The sequence below is a fragment of the Bos javanicus genome, chromosome 29 (assembly GCF_032452875.1).
Source record: "Bos javanicus breed banteng chromosome 29, ARS-OSU_banteng_1.0, whole genome shotgun sequence".
NCBI lineage: Eukaryota > Metazoa > Chordata > Mammalia > Artiodactyla > Bovidae > Bos > Bos javanicus.
Window position 1 is genome coordinate 25279210 of NC_083896.1, and position 15738 is coordinate 25294947.

At 46.4% G+C, this 15738-nt stretch overlaps 1 protein-coding gene across 6 annotated transcripts in view; it reads right to left on the minus strand.

Annotated features, from left to right (window-relative positions):
• Positions 1-15738, minus strand: part of NAV2 (neuron navigator 2) — a 425616-nt gene that overhangs the window by 233750 nt on the left and 176128 nt on the right. For 5 of the 6 annotated variants that reach the window (XM_061406214.1, XM_061406212.1, XM_061406211.1 and 2 more), the window contains exons 5-6: positions 7212-7482; positions 2553-2621 (exon numbers count right to left, since the gene is read on the minus strand). In XM_061406214.1, the coding sequence (XP_061262198.1) occupies positions 2553-2621; positions 7212-7482 (340 nt within the window). The remainder of the gene's footprint in view (positions 1-2552; positions 2622-7211; positions 7483-15738) is intronic. The other variant, XM_061406213.1, reaches the window with a different exon arrangement.

A 15738-nucleotide genomic window follows, 5' to 3' on the forward strand; every position in this document is an offset into this window, starting at 1 on the left:
CACCAGGACTCTGATAGAAAGCCAGACCTTGCCTTTGGGTCAGTTTGGAAGTCCTGTGCCCAGCACGCCTCCAGGGCAGGGCAGACAAGCCCATTATTCAGTTCTTCCTCTCTTCCCACCCCTCCCTGCAACTCCACCTCCTTCCATCATCTGGGACTGATAAGACATCATTCAGGGGATGCGCATGTGCTTTCAATTAGATTATTTCCCAACTAGCTCCTGTCTTCTCTCTCTTTCAGAACTAAGCACATCGTGGGAACAAACACCAGATTTCAGGTTTCCTCCACGATCCCCACCCCCTTCCTTTCCTGCGTATGGACTTTGCATGATATACACACACACACACACACACACACACACACACACAATGGGATCCCAGTTCACTGTGTGTGGGGGGGCAGTGGGCATCTATCTGGCTCGGGCCTCGTGCAGTTAGGGAAAGCAGTCGCTCTGTGGCACAGTGCTAAGGACTGCATGTCTGTGTTCCCTTCTCCCCAAATGCAGACATTGTCATGCCAGTGTGATGGATGTGGAGAGGGGTCTTGGGGAGGTGATGAGGTCATGAAGCTTACAGGGGAATAGCAGTTAGCCAAGATGGCGATAGTCAGGCTCTCTCGCCCCACATCCTATAAACAATGACTTGGCCTGGTTATGAAACGGCTACGGTCATTTATGGCAATGCGCACAAGTATCATGACGTACTAACTTGGCCACGTGCCACCTTTGTTCACGTGTACCTATATAAACACCACCTGAAGCAGCCCGTGCGTCTGCTGCAACGGCCACAGCAGAATAAAGCATGTCTGCAGTTCCTATGGCTCCTCTCATTTTCTTTCAGCTTCCCCACTCACGCCTTGCCTACCCTACGTTCGGCAATCAGCAAGACAAAGGTGGAGCTGCCTCAGAAGAGACAGGAGAGCTTGCTTCTCTCTGCTCTCTGCCATGTGAAGGCACAGAAAGAACACAACCCTCTGGAAAGCAGGAGGTGGGCTCTCACCAACCCAACGGGGTTGACACCCTGATCCTGGATTTCCGAGCCTCCAGAGCCGTGAGCAATAAACCTGTGTTGAATCACCAAGTCTACAGTGATGCGCCATAACAGCATGAGCAGACTAAGACACACGGCTATGAGAGGCAGTGATGACGGCAGGTCTCCCAGTACCAAGTCTGCCTAACAGGCTGACTTGTTCTACAGAAAAGCAGCTGCCCTGTGGCTTCTCCCCACAGCCAGGTGGATCCTGAGTTGGGCCTCCCCACGTGTAAGCTTGTTAGAAAAGTTAACTATTAGAAAAGGCACTCAGCCAGAGCCTAAGAGAGTCGGGGGCGGCAAGCAGACCTTCTGTAGCCATGGGTTACACGAATACGGAGAGAAGCACAGTCTGGGCATCCCTTTAGCTTGAAGTCAGATTCAATGAAAAGAAATACTAGCTGAGAATAATGAGGACGAGATTCTATTTCTGTCAGGATGCTACAAGGACATCATGAGGCAAAAGGCCAGGAGGAATGGTTGAAATGTAAGATTTTAAAAACCAGCATCAACAGCCCCTGGTGTGCTCTGCTAAGTCACGTACCAGAATTCATGGAGGAGGAGGTGGAGGGGACAGCTGCCCCGAAGTGGTTACACTGAGGTCTGGGGTAAGATTACCTGGGCTCAAGTCCTGCTTTTTCTGCTTTATGTGTGACTTTGATAACTTACCGAACTTCCTACATTTTCGTTTCCTCATCTGTAAAATGGGGATAATAACATGACCTACCGCAAGAAGACTGACTTGAAGATTAAGATAACGCATCCATACTGGGCCTAATACACATTCAATAAATGTTAGCTGTTGATACCTTTAACACACAGTAGGTACAAGGATATAACTGGCGTTTCCCGTATCCTGGCACAGGTCCTCACAGGATGCGGTAGACGCCAAGCTGAGTCAAGAGAATTAATCAGTGAGCAGGCCTAGTTTTTATTTTCAGGAAACTGAGGTGATCCATCCATGTACACAAGAGCATCCAGAAATAAAAATGAGACATAGTTGCCTTGTTGCTTCGTCTCCTCTGAACAATTAGATTCATGCTTCAGGTCTTAAACACTCAGGAGAAAACCAACCCCACGTTAGCCATTTTACGACAGCACCAATAACAAAAAGCATCACACACATAAAACAAGATGCAGGTGAGGTGGGATCAGGGCCAGGATAGAGCAGGGAGTCAAACTCATCATAAAGTTACTATAGAAAGCCATCTAAAAACTCACCTCTTTAAATCAGAATGGACTTTGATGTCCAAGCAATCAAAGACAAAAAGACTCAATGAGATGCAGAAACATTAAGTACAACTAAATCTCACACACACACACACACACACACACACACCCCTTCAGCCCCAGGCCACTCTCAAGTCTCTAACACTCAGCACTTGGTCATCAGCCAAAGCATGTTTGGTTTTCCCAAACCGCAAACATGTCAGGGAGCGGAGGACCAAAAGGAAGTGCAGCCAGGACAAAGGGGATGAGGGGCCGGGTTGAAACCATGCTTTGCGGGACATGGACAAGGTCTAACCTAGAGATCTTTTTCTGACCCAGAGTGAAGCGGATGATTTTGCTTTGTGATGAGTCCTTGGAAGATGCACTGCATGACAGGAAAGAAAAAAGTGGAAGAGATGCATGAGAGGAGAGAAGATGCGTTAGACAAATTATCAACAGGAGTCCTGAGACACAGCAAAAAAGCCTCCGGGTTTCCCTCTGCCCGATTTTTCTACAACATGCAGCCTTCTTCTTAGGTCTAATTTGATAAAATTCCAATGTAAGGAAATTGCTGTTCAAGATTATCTAAGAACTTTTGTGGTTTTCTTTTTCTTAACCCAAATCTCTTTTCTGCCATCAGTCACTACACAGTCTTCTACAATGAGACCCTAAAGCCAGGGGTCTCTGACAAGTAAACTTTGTACCTTTCTAAAGTATTCAGATGTTTCTACTCCACATGCTTATTCTACTGGAGTGCTCTTTGGAGGAATGTCCTGAATATCCCACTAAGCTGACCCTAAATAAGGGTGGTATGTGTGCTCAGTCATGTCTGACTCTTTGTGACCCCATGGACTGTAGCCCACCAACCCCCTGTCCATGATTTTCCAGGCAAGAATAGTGGAGTGGGTTGCCATTTCCTTCTCCAGGGAAGCTTCCTGACCCAGGGATCAAACCCACATCTCTTGTGTCTTTGCATTGGCAGGCAGATTCTTTACCAGCTGAGCCACCCGCAAAGCCCAAATAAGGGTGGAGATGTTTTCAAGTTTTGCTGGTCTTGGGAATGTTTGCTCTCCATGGTATCAGCAATGACCATTTCAAATCTTCTGAACTTGCTATGTTCTGGGCTTTGAACCATAAACTTATGAATATAAAGAATCATGGATGGACTTAATAAATGGCTCAACTTATTTACTGCCTTATGAAAGAGAGAAATATTTATATTTCTTGTGTCCATACCACCTATAACATGTTCATAAAAGGATCTGAGGTGAGAAATACAATGTTGGTGTCACAAAACCTAGGATGTGAAGGAAGACAGAAGAGAATGAATTTTTAAAAAAGCAATTCTTTTTGTATTTTTTTTCTAAAAAGCTAAATATTGATACGATGTAAAGGAGACACAGATAGAGAGGAACTTCACGAGGTAACAGATGGATTGACTTCTCAGCCATCATGTAAATTAATGAGAAAAGCTGATGAGAAGAAAAGTGAGTCTCCATTTAGTTACCATGGAGGAACTACTTTCTCCTTCATGCCAGTATCTCAATTTTCCTTGCTCAACTTCCACAACTCTTTTTTTTTTTTTTTTTTTTAGTTAACAAACATTATGGAAAAGTTGTCAAGTTTTAGTATTTGCTCTCTTGAGAGGGATGATGTTTAGGCATGTTTGTGTCTGGTGGAGCTCTAAGGAAGGATCAACACAAACCTGGTATTTGGGGGTTGTATCAACATTTGACGTTAATGATCAAGGGTCTGAACCATTACCCTTGGGATCTGGGCTATCAGAATTCGGGGATAGAAATACAATGGAACTAAGCCAGAGAAGTGACTTTATTGTTTTTAAATTTACAGCCAGTGCATGAGTATGGAGTATCACATCTCTAGACTTTGAGAACAAGATTATCCTCCAGAAGGAAAACTAGAAAGCATCAGTATGTCACGGATAAAACCAGTCATCTGCTAAGGTAACCCAATACGGGCCAAATAAAGGGTGAAGGAGGCCAAGTAAAGGGTGAAGGAGGACACAGAACGATTCCAGGGCCCGACTTGTCTCATCACCACATTGCAGTGTCGGGGGGGACGATGGCAGGAACCACTCTGAAAAAAATGGACATTAAAACCTGGCTTAAGTGAGTGTGGCTGTTCTTTAGGCAAAGCATCTATTTTTCGCTCTTGCAGTTTTTTGACCATACCACACGGCATGCGGGATCCTTTTTCCCTGGCTAGGGATGGAACCCGTGCGCCCTGCAGTGGAGTGGAAGTCTCAACCATTGCATGGCCAGGGAAGTCCCCCTAGGTACAGCATTTATGAACAAGAGGATGCTTTTTCTTACTGGGAGATGGGTATCCTGACTGAGACATCTGGTTCTTTTGAGAGGACAAAAGCTTACTGTGGCGAAGGATGCCTCGGGCTATCAAAGCTCAATGACACAAGCCCAGTGTTTTTCAACACCTGTTCCTTGGAACCATATGCAATGAGACCCTCTTATAAGAAGAGTTCCATGGCTCAGTTTGAGAATGCTTTCTACATCCTCTTCTGAAGATTCCCAGGGTACACATGTCCTTCCCCCTACTCCCCCCAGGTTCCTTATCTCAGTAAATGCCACCATTTGCCTAACCACTCAAGCCGGAAATCAAGGACTTATCTGTGATTCCTCCCTCCCTCACTCCAGTCAATCTACCTGTAGTCCTGTTGGCTCATCCTCTAAAATAGCCTGAACTGGTCTACCTCCATACTTGCTCTTCCACCTTGATCTAAGCCGCTGTCACCTAGAGCAGGGATTCCCCCGCCTCTGAGAGCTAATGCCTGACGATCCGAGGTGGAGCTGATGTAAGAGTAATAGAGATAAAGTGCACGACAAATGCAGTGTGCTTCAATCATCCTGAAACCACCACCACCCTGCCCTGGTCCATGGAAAAATTGTCATCCACGAAACTGGTCCCTGGTGCCAAGAAGGTTGGAGACCGCTGACCTAGAAGACCACAAAGCCTCTTAAGCTGGGGTCATTCCTTCTATTCTTGACCCTTCCACAGTCTTATTCTCTAGAGAGAAACAAAAGTGATTAAAAAAAAAAAAAACCAACCTGTAAATTAAGTCTCCTTCCTGGTCAAGACTGTCCACTGGCTTAGTTACCTTTAGAATGAAATACCAACTCTTCAGCCTGTATAGCTGTCACTATGACCTTGCTTCAGGGCTATGGGACTACACAGCTCCAGGGGTGACTGGTCACACTGTCTTTCATGTCAATGGTGGCAGCTCTCTTTGCTTATAAGGCTGCCTTTCACTTCACACTCCCCTTCGCCCACGGAGCTCCAGCCACACTAGCCTTCTCTCGGCTCCTCCAACCTGCCCAGCTTACTCCTACCACAGGGCTTTTGCACCACCTGCTCCCCTCTCCCTGATCTATGCCACACCTGCATGGCTAGCCCCCATCACTCCTATTTCTACTTTGGTGTCAGCTCCTCAGAGAAACCTATCAACCCAACTTAAATTATGAACCCAATCCCTCTGAATCCCATTATCTTATTGTACTACCACTTCTGATATTTCTCTTCCCACTTTTGCCTGCCTCCTCCAGTAGGATGTAGGGAACAGGCACCAATTTTCCCCCCATAGAACCCTTCCCCTGCAAGTTGCTCTCCAGGGAATATGCACTCTGCAGCATGCAGTGTGGGATATGATGCCCAGATCATGTGATCATCCTGACCCCACTAGGGATCACAGAATGGCTTCATCCAGGGGGCCCTTCAGGGCAGAGGTGTGGAGGCTGGCTGCCTGGCTGTCCAGGGCTCATTGCTAGTCCAGGCATCCCTACTGGCCCACAAATTTTCACAATGAAATTGGATATAATTAGATAATTAATTAGGGGTTCTGATTTACATCACATCTGTCACTGCTGGTTTTAACACAATCACAATTGGGAAGCAGCACTTCTCCCGGGGAAATACAGCTGTGACCATTAACCATCTCGAGGGCAGCTGCTTTGTTTCAACCACTTTGTGCTTCGCCCAACTACAAATGGCTACCAAGGGTATGACGGTGTGTGAGAAAACCTATGATTATTAGTGCTGGTACTGGAAGGAAAAAGCCATCACTCTGTAGCACATAGTCAATGAAATCAACCAGTCAATTTGAGTGGTGGCATTTAGGCTTGATAGCTAAAGTGTTATAGCTTAAAAAAAAAAGCTTTATCCAAAACTTTGCTATGAGTCAAAAACTTTCTAGTTCCTAATCCCCTCCTCTATATTTTCCCCCTCATTAAATGTTTTATGAGGTGATTTTTTGCAGTGTTGTTTAGGAATGCAGCTATTAGCATGTGAACCCAGTAGACGGTAACTGTTCTGTCGTCCTGCTGGTATACCATTGTTGCAAGATGCTCTGGAAACACCAACAAAAACTCGGTCCTGATCCAAACAGCAGAGGGCCATAGCAGACACTGCTCCTCCGTCTCCAAGGTCAACAAAACCCAGGCACACTGACTGGGAACGGCTCCCCCTCAGGAGATACTGGCCCACTCAGAGGAGTGGGCAGCCTCTCGTCCTGCTAAAAAACACTTGCTATCTTTCTTCTGGGTTCTCGGGATTTCTCTTCTGGCAAAACAGAGGTATCTGCTGGAGAACTTCTGCCTCCACTAAGCGAAACTGCTTTGTATGTATAACACTGAACACCCAGCCTGTAGGCTGACACGCAGAAGAAGTTTGAAGTCTATTTTAGGGGCTGTTTATTGCCTATGAGCATGTGTGTGTTAACAGGCTAGAGTTTAAGGCAGGAGCGCCTGGCGACTCTGATCTCTAATAGCCCCCATCTCCACCAGGCACATCCATTTCAAGGTCATGCTGATTCCCCACAAACTACTGGTAGTTCTCAGACCCACAGAAGCGCAAATGCGAACCACATGGGGCGCAGGCTAGAAGGGGGTCAGTGTGAAGAAGACCCTGAGAAAAGCCGAATTATCAGTTGATGAGGAGCACCCACCTGGACTGCATCTCGGCTTGTGCTTTTGACGGCTGATGTGGTGCTGGTTGGTGAGGCTGGCACGGGGCTTGGGGGGTGGCTGGCACCTGCTGCTGAGGAGGGCCAGCCTGGCACTGGGAGGGGGCCCCTGCCACCTGGGACCCGGGGGGTGGCAGTGGCGAGGGGAGGTGCGGCTTCTGGGGCGGCGGTGGCTGCTGCTGCTGCTGCTGCTTGTACCGGGAGAGGCTGAAAAAGAGACCTAGGATGGCCTTGAGATTTCCATTCCTGATCTCTGCAAGACAATAGGGAGATTCTGGTTAGAGGAGGAAGCCCTTCTGGGGAGCCCTGTCTCACACCCTTTTAGGAGGCAGTATCAGCCCCCGCATGAGTTTTAATTCCTCTAGGATAGGACAGATTTCCTGAACACTTAATTGGTATCACAGTCAATTAAAATCTGGCCAGAGAAATTAGCTGATTTCTCCCCACTGGGATTAGAGTGGATACCTGAGGCAAGTTGCAACTGGGATGTCTGGCGAGCGCGAGGAGGAAGTTCTCAGTAAGGACACAACCGAAAAAGACAGAGTCCCGAGCAAGACTGTGCTTGTCCAGAACGCAGAGGAAGGGCTCGAGGGATGGAGGCACCAGGGGAAACTCACTGATGTCTACACAGCACCCCCAAATCCCAGTTCCATGCTTCAAGCCACCCGAAGCGTGCCAAGTAGCTGCCGGCCCACTCCAAAATCCTCACCTAACCTTGCTCAATCATCCTGCCCTCAGATACATGGCTGTCTCCTGTCCATCAAATAAACAACTTGAGTTTGGGGTGGGTATGGGGATAAGCCATAGGGCTTGCTTCCGCAAAGAACTCACATTAAAAACATTTTTTCCCCCTACATTAAAAAAAAAAAAAAATGTGTGTGTGTAGAGTGGGGTAAGAAAATTTTTCATTCCAGATGGAATTTTTCAGATTTTAAAATGTATTTGCCTCAAGGCGTGCATAAAGAGCTTCAGAGAAGGAATGAAATATTTATTTCCAGGCAGGAGCTATGGATGTAATGGTATATCTCCTTGGGCAATCCTTCCTTTTCTACAGTTCTTTTAACACCAGATGCTGATGGCCAGGGTCTAAAGTGACCCTGAGGGTAAAACAATATGGCCACCCAGCATGTGGGACAGAGAAGGGGGAACCTGGGGGCTCCCTCTGCTTCATTTCCACCCTTCAGTTCAGTTCAGTCACTCAGTCATGTCCGACTTTTTGCAACCCCATGGACTGCAGCAGGCTTCCTGTCCATCACCAGCTCCCAGAGCTTGCTCATGTCCATCAAGTCAGTGATGCCATCCAACCATCTCGTCCTGTTGTTCCCTTCTCCTCCTGCCCTCAATCTTTCCCAGCATCAGGGTATTTTCCAATGAATCAGTTCTTTTATCATGTGGCCAAAGTATTGGAGTTTCAGCTCCAGCATCAGTCCTTCCAGTGAATATTCAGGACTGATTTCCTTTAGGATTGACTGGTTTGATCTCCTTGCAGTCCAAGGGACTCTCAAGAGTCTTCTCCAACAACACCACAGTTCAAAAGCATCAATTCTTCAGCATTCAGCTTTCTTTATGGTCCAACTCTCACATCCATACATGACCACTGGAAAAACCATACAGACCTCTGTCAGCAAATTAATGTGTCTGCTTTTCTCTACTTCCACCCTGAGGCTGAATGTTTCTGAATTGGGAAGGGAGTTAAAGGGAATGGGGTTGGAGGAAGGGAAGCCCCCACCCCCGGTGTGGGTAACACACATCTTCAGGTTACCCAAGGCTTGGCAAGAGGATGCTGATAAAGGAACGAGAGTTTCCTCCAATGGCCAGCTGAAGGGCAGAAGGCATGAATGGGGTTCTTTGAGAAGCAAGGCTTATCCCCTGTTAGCCTGCCAGTGCCCTGGGTGTGATTTGCTGACTAGGTCAGGCTGAATTACTTCCTGTTGGAGAGCTCCTCTTTCCAGGCTCTTGAAGAAAGTGACAATACAGACTACTAGAATCCAGCTTTCACTCTTTGGGAGCTAGCTTGTGCTGACTGTGGGAGAAAACCATCAGGAGCCCGGCTTTGGAAAAGCAAGGCTTGAATTTCAGTCTGCTGCTACCACGTTCTAGCTTGAGCAAGTCACTGAATCTCTCTGGGCCTCACCTGACAACACTCACAGCTTGCCCTGCTGCCAAGGTGCTTTTGCAGATCAAATCTGAGCAGACAGGGGAAGGCACACTGGTAAACGTCTTTCACCGGTCCTGGTTCCTGTATGACAACCACAGCTCCAGAATCCTGTGGGAGCTTCCCATAGAGCTCCAGCTACATGCCTTAAAAATAATGGCTTCTGCAGAGAATGGACGTGTGGACACAGTGGGGGAAGGAGAGGATGGGATGAACTGAGAAAGTAGCATTGACTTATAATACACTACCGTGTGTTAACAGACAGCTAGTGGGAGGCTGCTGCATAACACAGGAGCTCAGCTCCGAGCTCTGTGATGACCTAGACGGGTGGGACAAGGGCTGGGGTGGGACGGAGGCTCAAGAGGGAGGGGATATATGTATACTTTTAGCCGATTGACATTGTTGTACACCAGAAACTAACACAGCATTGCAAAGCAATTATCCTCCAATTAAAAATTTAAAAAATAATAAAAAGGCTGACTTATAATCAGCATTAAAAAAATTGTCTTTTTTTTTTTTTTCACTATGTGACATCTTATCATATGGCATTTTTGAGAGTGAGAAGGAGACACTCTTAATTACATTAGGACAACAGGTATAAGCCAGGGCTCACCTGGACAAGTCAAGATGCTTATAAACCACTGTGTGCGATGCAGGGAGCACAGAAAGGTCCCCAACTGTGGGAAAATCCCCCCCTCTCCCATTTCTTTGGGTAAGCTCAGCTTTAACCATTCACCCCTGCTTCCTTCTCCATCCTAAGGAAACCAAAGCAGAACACATCCACGGCCTGCTCTGCCGCTGCGTCTCAATGTTTTGACAAGGACACCAATGTCACAGGACGTGAGGTCTGGATGGGATGATTCAGTCTATAGACTGAGGTTTTGCAAGATGCAACCTCTGAGTCTCCATGTTCTTCTTGAAAATGGGCATTTTCCTCGTGGGAAGGTGGAGGGTAAGGTGATGTCCCCCTGGTTAACTCAGCTGGACAATGACAGGGGGCAGGGCCAGAATCAAGGGCTGGCAGGCAGGGCAGGACCTGTTAAGGAACTCGGGAAAACAATTTCCTCTAAAAATAGAATTCCCTGGATGATGAAAATAGAGCTATAATCATGCTAGATGAAATCTATGTAAGATTTCAGTGTCTTTTATAGAGCTATTACTAATTAGCATATACCAATGAAGCTTTTCACATACATGATCTCATTCAGTCACCCAATACGGTATAACTTGGCTTGCTTACATCCCCATCACATGTCATGAATTTAAAAGCACCCAGATAGTGGATAGTGTTTTACTTATTAAGTTAGCTCACAGGCACAGAAATATTCTTTATTCTCCTTCTATAATAGAAGTATTCTTTTATTATGGAATGTGTCAAACATTCCATAATACATTTTTTAAAAAACCACACAAGAAAAACAAAGGCAGGAGGAACTAACAACTCCACAGCAAAGCCAGAGGATCAGGAGTTGCTCCTGCAAAAGGTAGGTGTGTCCACGCCGGCTCCCTCACAATCCACCCGCCCAGCCCAGGGCAGATGAATGGACCCGGATTTGTCATAGTCTCTCCCTATGACGTTCAGTCATTTATTGCTCAGAACTGTTCTACTCTTCCCAAAAACCTCTTTTTATTTGTGAAAGGGCCCAGTGCTCTCATGAATACACTGTTTCTTAGGAGGAAGCATTTTTACTATATGGATCACTGATTGTTAGAGCCACAAAGACCGGGGTTTGCATTTCTCAAGTCCATCATTTGAAGACTTCAAAGTTTTTCCAAGAGTTAACCTCTCTGAGCCTCATTTTCTTCTTTAAGTGTGTTCCACACCTTCCCCATAGGGATGCTATGGAGATTAACAGGATTAAATGAGAAAATAAAAGCCTGTCTCTGTACTTCCTTGTTTGGTTCAGAAAAGGTTGTTGTTGTACCTGCTGCCTTTGGAGAGTACAGGGCTCTTCACCTATAAGAAGCCTAAGGAGCTGTCCCTCCTTCCTACACATCCCCTCCAGACAGTCATAGGCCTCAAGAAGAAAGCCAACCATGATCATCTCATTTTAGAGAAAACTCAGTAAGCATCTCTTTTTAAAAAAGAAATCAGCTCTATTGAGGTATAATTTACAACCACAAAATCAAGTGTATAATGATCTTTAGTAAATTTAGTAAATTCTAGTTTTAGATTCTCCAGCACCCTGAAAAGTGCTCATCTGTAATCAAGTCCCAAACCCATCCCCTCAGGCAAATTCTAATCTTGTTTTCATTGATTGGCCTATTCTGGGCCAATTTCCTGTAAGTGGAATCATGTGACCTGTAGTCTTTTGCATCTGGCTTCTTCCATGGAAGAATTCAGGAGACCTGGGTTCAATCCCTGGGTCAGGAAGATCCCCTGAAAAGGGAATGGCAACCCACTCCAGTACTCTTGCCTGGAGAATTCCATGGACAGAGGAGCCTGGCGGGCTACAGTCCATAGGGTCAAAAAGAGTTGGCCATGACTAAGCAACTACACTTTTATTCTTCCATGGAGCATGTTTTTAAGGTTCACCTGCATATATTGCTAGGCGTTGTCCTGTTATATGGATAGACCATGTTATCCATTTCAGAACACAGACTCAAGCAGAGTGAATGCTCTGTTTGGAGTTAAGAGACACACAGTTCATGCCATGGGTGGTCTTTAACAGACAGTATCCAAAATAGTTAGAAGTGTGTTCTTTTCTTATTTCCAAATGGCATTTGTCTGTGTGCCACAAGGCCTGGTAAGCTGGCTACACAGGCTCTCTAAAAACAAAATCCACCAGCCCACAAAAATGTTCCCCCATGACACTCCCTACTGCTACTGCTAAGTCACTTCAGTCATGTCCGACACTGTGCAACCCCATAGATGGCAGCCCACCAGGCTCCCCCGTCCCTGGGATTCTCCAGACAAGAACACTGGAGTGGGTTGCCATTTCCTTCTCCAATGCATGAAAGTGAAAAGTGAAAGTGAGGTCGCTCAGTCCTGTCCGACTCTTAGAGACCCCATGGACTGCAGCCTACCAGGCTCCTCCGTCCATGGGATTTTCCAGGCAAGAGTACTGGAGTGGGGTGCCATTGCCTTCTCCAAGACACTGCTAAGGCTTTGGAAAAACAGCATCATTTTATTTCTGATCAACTATCCTCACACTCTTGATCTTTAGAAAGAAAAAAAAAAGTAGACCTAGAGAGAGATGGGCTTCCCTGATGGCTTAGATGGTAAAGAATCTGCCTGCAATGTGGGAGACCTGGGTTTGAATCCTGGGTCAAGACGATCCCCTGGAGAAGGGAAAGGCAACCCACTCCAGTACTCTTGCCTAGAGAGAGAGAGAGAGAGAGATGGCTTGTCTAAGGAGACACAAGCTAGCGGGGCATCGAAACCAGTACGAAAGCCCTGCTCTGGTTTCTCTCCTATGGCCACCTGCCCATAAACTGAAGAATAAACTACACAGACCATAGGCCAATTCCCACTAAAATTCAGTATTGCCTTGACTCAATCGCCTTGGGTTCCGACTGAACTCTACTCCCACTCACTGCTCCTAATCTGCATAGATGCTGTAGAGCATGTTGGGCAAGATGGGAGAATAACAGAGTTATTTTCTTTCAACATTATTTAAAAGAGACCTCAAGTCTGATTTACTTAGGCACATGCATTGGAATAATCGAATACAAAGAAAGCTGCTTTGTAGGGAAGGGATTGGGAGCCAAGGCAAGGCTGCCTACACTGTAGACTCAGGATTCCTATTCAATCCCCTTAAGCCATGGTGTAAGGTCACCCAGCTGATTTGGGGCTGTGGATCCTATCTGTGCCGTCTATGTAACCCCACTAGGGCAGCCCTTCTGTTCATCAAGCCCATCAGTGCCCACAGGGGAAGTGGATGAGGCGGTGGGAGTAGAGCCCACAGCGCCCCCTGCTGGCAAGGGACAGAAACGGTCCCGCTAACTGCAGAACTCCAGAGACCCCAAAGGAGGACAATGGAGACAATCCGCCTGCTGCTTTTACCCTAAGGGTCGAAAAAGAGCTCCGGTTTCCTGGCTCCAGATGAGAGGAGGAGAGCTCGGCATCAGGTCTCTGGCTATCAGGGCCACAAACCCAGGTTTGAACTAATCAAGTCAGCAACCTGGGATTTGCGCTGCTTAGAGAAGATTCCTTTCAGGGGGGATCTTCTTGACCTAGGGATCGACTTCATGCCAAACCCCTATACTCCTTGTCAGAGGCACCTGGAAGCATCATCCTGCCTGCAACCTGCAAGACTGATAAAAAGCAAGTCCTCTGTGCCCATCACATTACTATGCCCTAACATCTATCTAAATTCCCCTTCACCTTCCCTTTCCGATTGGTGAAAGCCTACTCATCTTGTAAAACCCAAGGGAAGCATCACTATCTCTGTGACGCCCCCTGACGGCCCCAGGTAGAGCTGACTGTTACCTTTCTTTGGGTACCACTGACTGGATCCTGTACATCCCACCGGCACAACTCTCTTATTAATTGGAATTGAAGCTGGTTTTGTACGACTGACACGACTCTCCGTGTACCCTGGTGCCTAGCACTGCCCCTGGTATACAGCATGTGCCTGGCAAATGTGCGCTGGATAAGAAAAGCCTTCCCCTCGCAACCTCTGCTTCCCCATCCCAGGAGAATGGGCTTAGGGCCAGGCAGCGCAGATGCCAAGTGTTCTCAAAACTCCCAGGTATAATCTCAAAGAGAGACATAGAAAAGTGTAATACATGAGTAACAAATAGTTCAGATTTTAATGGAATCTGATCAGCCAGATGAATAGTCTAAATTGTATTCCTACAAGGAAAGTTGATAAGAGCACCTACCTCTCAATCACTTGATATTATCAGATCTTTCAATTTTTAATCATCTAATGCATGAAAAGTAGGTGTATCAGGTTACTTTAGTAGTTTCCAGAATGTTAGGTGAAGCACTTCTTCCTATGTTTAATGGCCATTTGCATTTCCTCTTCAGAGAATAACTTGTTGTATTGATATAACTCCTTTTCTATTGAGTTTTTAGGATCTCTTTATGAACTCTGAAGATAAACTTTGTCTCTAATCAGTGAACAATTGTTTTATTAAAAAAAAAAAGAGATTAGATTTGTGGTTACCAAAGGTGGGGGTGGGGGAACTGGATGAAGGCACTCAATAATGTACCAACTTCCAGTTTTAAGATAAATAAGAACTAGGCATGTAACGTACAACATAAGATAATTAACACTGCTGCATGTTATCTATAAAAGTTGTTAAGAGAATAAATCCAAAGAGTTCTCATTGCAAAAGGAAAAAAAAACCCAACACTCCCAGGGATACAGGCCTTCCTCCCAGGGACAGGTTTACAGACAGTGGTGACAAAAGTGTGGTAGGAAAGGGGCTGAAGGGATCTAGACAATCACCCAAGGCAGGGTGAGGCCCAAGCTCACAGGACTCTGGCCAGTCTCCAGGAGCAAGTGGATGGGTCCGACCTTTGGAAACACCGAGGAGGTGCGAGAAGCTGCAAACTAGCGGTGTCTCCACAGGGCTCACCTTGGCCTGCAGCCGTGGCTCACAGGCTTTGGCTGTCTTGCCCTGGAACGAAGGTTCCCTGTGGCTCTCTCACAGGCAGGTCAGGGCAGGGCCCTGAGCTGCTGAAACGCTTCAAGGACAGGTGCATACACCCTCCCGGCTTCCAAACCTGCTTAAGTCACTGGGAAAGGGTGGCGATGTGCCTGTGGGGCTTTCCAACCACTGATTTTTTTTTTTCAATCAGAGGAGGAACCTTGGGGTGCTCAATTATCTTCAAAAGCAAAACACAAAGCATTAATATGACATTATTCTTTAAACACTATAATGATTTTCTAGTGGTAATGCAGGTGGTTGGAAGTGTGGGTAGTGGTGAGCAGTAGACAACACCAGGCCTTTAAATCAACAGCTGTCAGTAGCTTGATCAATGCTTACCTGCGGGCCTCCCTTTTGCTACATGTAACATTCTCTTTTGGCCTCAGTTTCCTCATCTTTAAGATGGGGTAATATAATCCTAACCTCAGAAGGTTGCTGGGGTATTAAATCAGGTAAAAATTGTGTCTGGCTCTCAGCCCAGTGATAGCACATGGTGAGTTTTCAGTATATGATTTCCCTTCCTATAACTGAACAGTATGTCAAATGGAGGTATTTCCTATAACCCTGAAATTGTGACTAAGACTCATTTGAGGATAAAATGCTCTCAGTACTCTTGATTTGTAAGTTCAAGGAACTGACAAAACTTGGGGCCAGTCACCCGCTCCCCCACCCCCACAGGACTGTGCTAGTCCAGAATCAGTCTTACCATCAAAGACCAGTATCACCCACTTCGCCCCACCCAACCCCAAATCA